Source organism: Sapajus apella, unplaced genomic scaffold, assembly GCF_009761245.1.
Source record: "Sapajus apella isolate SASKATOON/1434 unplaced genomic scaffold, GSC_monkey_1.0 scaffold6259, whole genome shotgun sequence".
Classification (NCBI taxonomy): domain Eukaryota; kingdom Metazoa; phylum Chordata; class Mammalia; order Primates; family Cebidae; genus Sapajus; species Sapajus apella.
This window is the reverse complement of record NW_022443183.1, coordinates 1-3,918: the sequence shown is the minus strand read 5'-3', so window position 1 is coordinate 3,918 and position 3,918 is coordinate 1. Positions and strand designations below refer to the sequence as shown.

Here is a 3,918-nt window from a genome sequence, read left to right as displayed (position 1 = left end):
ACAGTCGTCCAGTCCTCAGAAGCTCTCAGATCCTAGAATCCTGAAGGAACATTTTCAGAAGAATTACAGCCAGCTTTTCTGGGGCCTCCCCTCTCTGCACAGCGAATCTCTGGTGGCTAATGCCTGGGTGTCTGAGAGATCTTGTACTTTACAGTCTCCTCCTTTCTTGTTCAATGGCATTCCCAATGTCCGCCCAGTTCAAACAGAGACTACAATGTCTCCACTGCTTTTCCAGGGCCAGCACCTGTCCCATCTGAGGCCTGAGTCCCAACCCTTTATTTCACCCACACCCCAATTCCAGCTGTCACCTATGGCTCAGGCGCAGGCTCAGGCCCGTCTTCAATCCTCTTTCCCAGTCCAATCTCCTGCTTTTGCATCCTCGATTAATAACTCTGGAGTAGCTTGCCCTGCGTCGCAGAATAAGGCGCAAGCTCTCACCTTACCTGAAATGCAGTGCCCTGAATGGTCTTCTAAACAACTAGAAGGTGGGTTGGCTTTACCCTCTAGGGCCCAAAAACCTCAGGACGTCTTTAGCGCCTCCACTCCTAACCTTCCCCAGGACAGCTTGACAGCAATCGTTCCTGAGAACTTTCCAGTCAGTCCTGAACTCCGGAGGCAACTGGAGCAACACATTCAAAAGTGGCTCATTCAACACCGGAGCAACCTGGGAATGACCCAAGAGTCTCCGGATCTGATGCAGCCTCAGGAGAAATTGCCAGGGACAAGTCAGGCCGGGGGCAAACTCAGATCCTTGCAGTCCTCCATGTCCACGGGCGAAAGCAGCAAGGACATACAGAAGGTGACATTCCAGCTAGAGAGGAATCCGTGCACACCTCTGGGGCAAATTCTGGGGCAGACCCCGCAAAATCTAGCCAGGTGCATGGAAAGCTTCCCAGGGAACGTTCTGGGGGCAGCCTCTGAGGGGTTGGAAAGAGGCTTGAAGATGCCCTTGAGGAGAGACTCGGAAAGCGATTTATTAAGACGCACAGAGAAAAATCGTATAGAAAACACCCTGAAAGCCCACGTGGGCATGAAGTTGGGGCAGATCAATGAGGGCTTGATCCCCATTTGTGTGCGTCAATCCTGGCTTGCTGTCAACCAGGGTTTTTCTATGTCCAACACCCACATGAATACCAGCAATCTAGCACCCCTGAAAAGTGGGAGAGCCAGTGTGAACACATCCCAGGAGCTTTCCTTCCTCCATCCGTGCACTCAGCAGGCACTGGGACACCATATTGTGAGGTTTTGGGCCAAACACAAGTGGAGCCTACCCCTCAGGGTCCTCAGGCCCATTAAGCTCTTTAAGCTGGAAAAAGTTTCATCCTTATCCCTGACACAGCTTGCTGGTTGCTCCTCAGCCACCTATGAATCTAAGTCTAGCTCAAAAGTTGAGAAAGCCGTATTCCTAAGAGAGTCACCACCCGCAGATCTGAGAAAGCAGGTGCTGACCAAAGCATCCGTTCAGACGCCAGACAGTCTTCTGGTGTCTTCACCTACATTTACACAGTTCCAGACGGCCCCACAAGGGATCCCATCTTGGAACCCCCATGGGCCCTTGAAGCCTCCTCCAGCTGGACAGGAGGGCAGGTGGCCTGCTAAGCCCCTCACATGCAGCCTCACAGGCAGCGCCCAGCAGAGCGGGAGCTTAGGAGCCCAATCTTCAAGGACAGGAGAGACCATGGAGGCAGCGCCACAACCCAGCGTTCCCTTGGGAACATTTCTGCCGGCAAACCTCCAAGCCACACGTAAGGATGTGAGTGGTTTAGAGGCTCCAGGGACCAGTAAAGGCTCTCAGCTCCCTGGAATGTCTGTCTCCCATGATCCAGAAGAGCTCTATCTTATGGGAGAGGTTATTAGTGAATTTGAGCCCAGAATGGCCACCAAATCAGAGACCCAGTCTCAAGTTTGTGGCGCCGTTGTGCTCCTTCCAGATGGTTTTACTGACATTCCCCTTGCTACAGAGAGTTTAGCTTTTCAAGTGCCCCACGGCCGTCTCCAGAGCATGCCTACCAGGAACATGCGGGCTTCCCAGGAGCTACGTGACCTTATGGCAGCCAGAAGGAGCAACCTGGGGCACAAGGAGCCCAAGAACCCGAAATGTCAAGGCTCATGCAAGAGCCAGAACCAGATGTTTACCCCTACTCACAAGAGTGAGAACCCAATGAAGCCCAACTTAGAAAAACGTGAAGAGAGGCTTGAAGAACTGAGGACTCCCCAGCGTACCCCAGCCACGAAAACAGAAGAAACCCGACAGGATGAAGACCTCCAGCTGTTGCCGTCCAAGAAACAGCCTCCTTCGATAAGCAACTTCGGAAAAGACATCAAACAATTTTTTCAGCGGGTCTTTTCAGTGAAAAAAAGCAAGCCAGCACCAGTCACTGCCAAGAGCCAGAAAACAGTGAAAAACAAATCACAGGCGTACAGCAGCTGTGCTGAAGCTGAGGGGCTCAGGACAGCAGTCGGACAGATGCTGGAGGAAAAAATGACACTTTGCCGTGAGCATCATGCCTTGATGGTCAATCAGCACAAACAGGAGTTCCAAGCCCCAGTCTGTGGGTTGCCCTGCAGCCACAGGCACCTCTTCCACCCGGAACACAGCAGAACGCTGGGCTATGCAGCCAGCAGTCAACAAGCCACTCTCAAGAGCCAGAGTTACCCCAACAGAGAGAGGCACATCAGAGATCAACAGCCCTTGAAAAGCGTCCGGTGCAACAATGAGCAATGGGGTCGGCGACATCTCCATCCCTTGCTCCCCAAGAAGGCTGTCTCCCCAGTCAGTGCCCCTCAGGGCGGACTGAAGACACCCGGTGCCTTCAGCCACCATCCCCACTGTCCAAAGCACTGTCTTCTTTGGGAAGGTATCTAATCTGGTCAATCACAAATTATTTTTTCAGCATTTCCTAGAGAAAAACAAGTCACCAAGAAAAGAAATCACTCTATGTAAAGAAAAAATATTTTCTCTCATGTTCTTACACCCAGAACATTTAATGTTCCACAATAAATAAATATCGCTTTTTCCCCCCATAAACGGGTAATGGCTTTTATTTGTGTCGTGCTTGGTGTGGGCTTGTTTTCTAGAAGTGACAGGATGTGGAGGGATTCTGAGAGTGGTGTTGTAAGCCCACCTTCATCCTGAGTTCCTTCACTGAAACTTATGTTTCCAAAATACTGTCTTTACACAAACAACAAAAAATTCTAAAAACAAGATGAGAAAACCTACGAAGATCCCACTCAGAGACATGGTTCAACCCATCTTTCTACTACTTACTCTCTACCTCAAACTTTATGCAGCTGTAGGAAGAAAGTGTGCAGAGACGTGATAGGACTGAATACCTCCATGCAGGCTCCAGGAACTGCCGCAGTCATGTAGCTTCATGTGTCACAAAATAGTGGAAGCTCGGGTGGGAGTGTGTGGGCCCCAAGTTCAGAAGCCAGGGAAGTCTTGACCCTGGATATCCTGGTGGAGAGCAGATAATGCCTGCCCTTGGGAAGCCCCTTCTCTCCCTCGCAAAGGCTGGGATGGAGATGGGCCCTCTTAGCTCAGCCTGCATACAAAGCACAGAGTCCCCATCCCGCTGCCTCTCCCTTTCTTGCACTCTGGAGTGGTGGTGGGGACAGACCTTCCAGCACTGTGGATGTAAAGGTGGGGGGCGGGGGGAGCCTTCACGGAGGCTGCTGAGGACCGTGAGCTCCCCTGCCCGAAATGAGTGAATGACCCTGCTCCTGGGTCACCTGCCTTTGTCTGTCTCACCTATGTGCGTCTCAGCTTCAGAGAAGTAGTTCTGGGTGAATGGGGCGGGGCATGCCTGTGTGTGCAGAGGCTTCCGATGGTGGGGCTCTGTAGAACCACAGCGGGATGCAGACAAAGAACTGAAAAGGGGCAAAGTGGTGTGAGGGCTCCATAAGCGGTGGCATGAC

At 51.9% G+C, this 3,918-nt stretch overlaps 1 protein-coding gene across 1 annotated transcript; it reads left to right on the top strand.

Annotated features, from left to right (window-relative positions):
• The first annotated feature begins 6 nt into the window (after positions 1 to 6).
• LOC116548013 (spermatogenesis-associated protein 31A7-like) lies at positions 7 to 3,011 on the top strand. The gene is made up of 3 exons (XM_032273713.1): positions 7 to 615; positions 661 to 1,801; positions 1,883 to 3,011. The coding sequence occupies exons 1-3, from the start codon at positions 215 to 217 to the stop codon at positions 2,864 to 2,866; spliced, it is 2,526 nt and encodes an 841-aa protein (XP_032129604.1). The 5' UTR covers positions 7 to 214; the 3' UTR covers positions 2,867 to 3,011.
• The last annotated feature ends 907 nt before the right edge of the window (positions 3,012 to 3,918 follow it).

Bases quoted from the DNA above. Each gene is read 5' to 3' on its own strand.
- LOC116548013 (XM_032273713.1), top strand. From the start codon at position 215: ATGTCTCCACTGCTTTTCCAGGGCCAGCACCTGTCCCATCTGAGGCCT. The intron at 616-660 runs GCAACTGGAGCA...TCAACACCGGAG, and splicing joins GTCAGTCCTGAACTCCGGAG to CAACCTGGGAATGACCCAAG. The intron at 1,802-1,882 runs GGAATGTCTGTC...AGAATGGCCACC, and splicing joins GTAAAGGCTCTCAGCTCCCT to AAATCAGAGACCCAGTCTCA.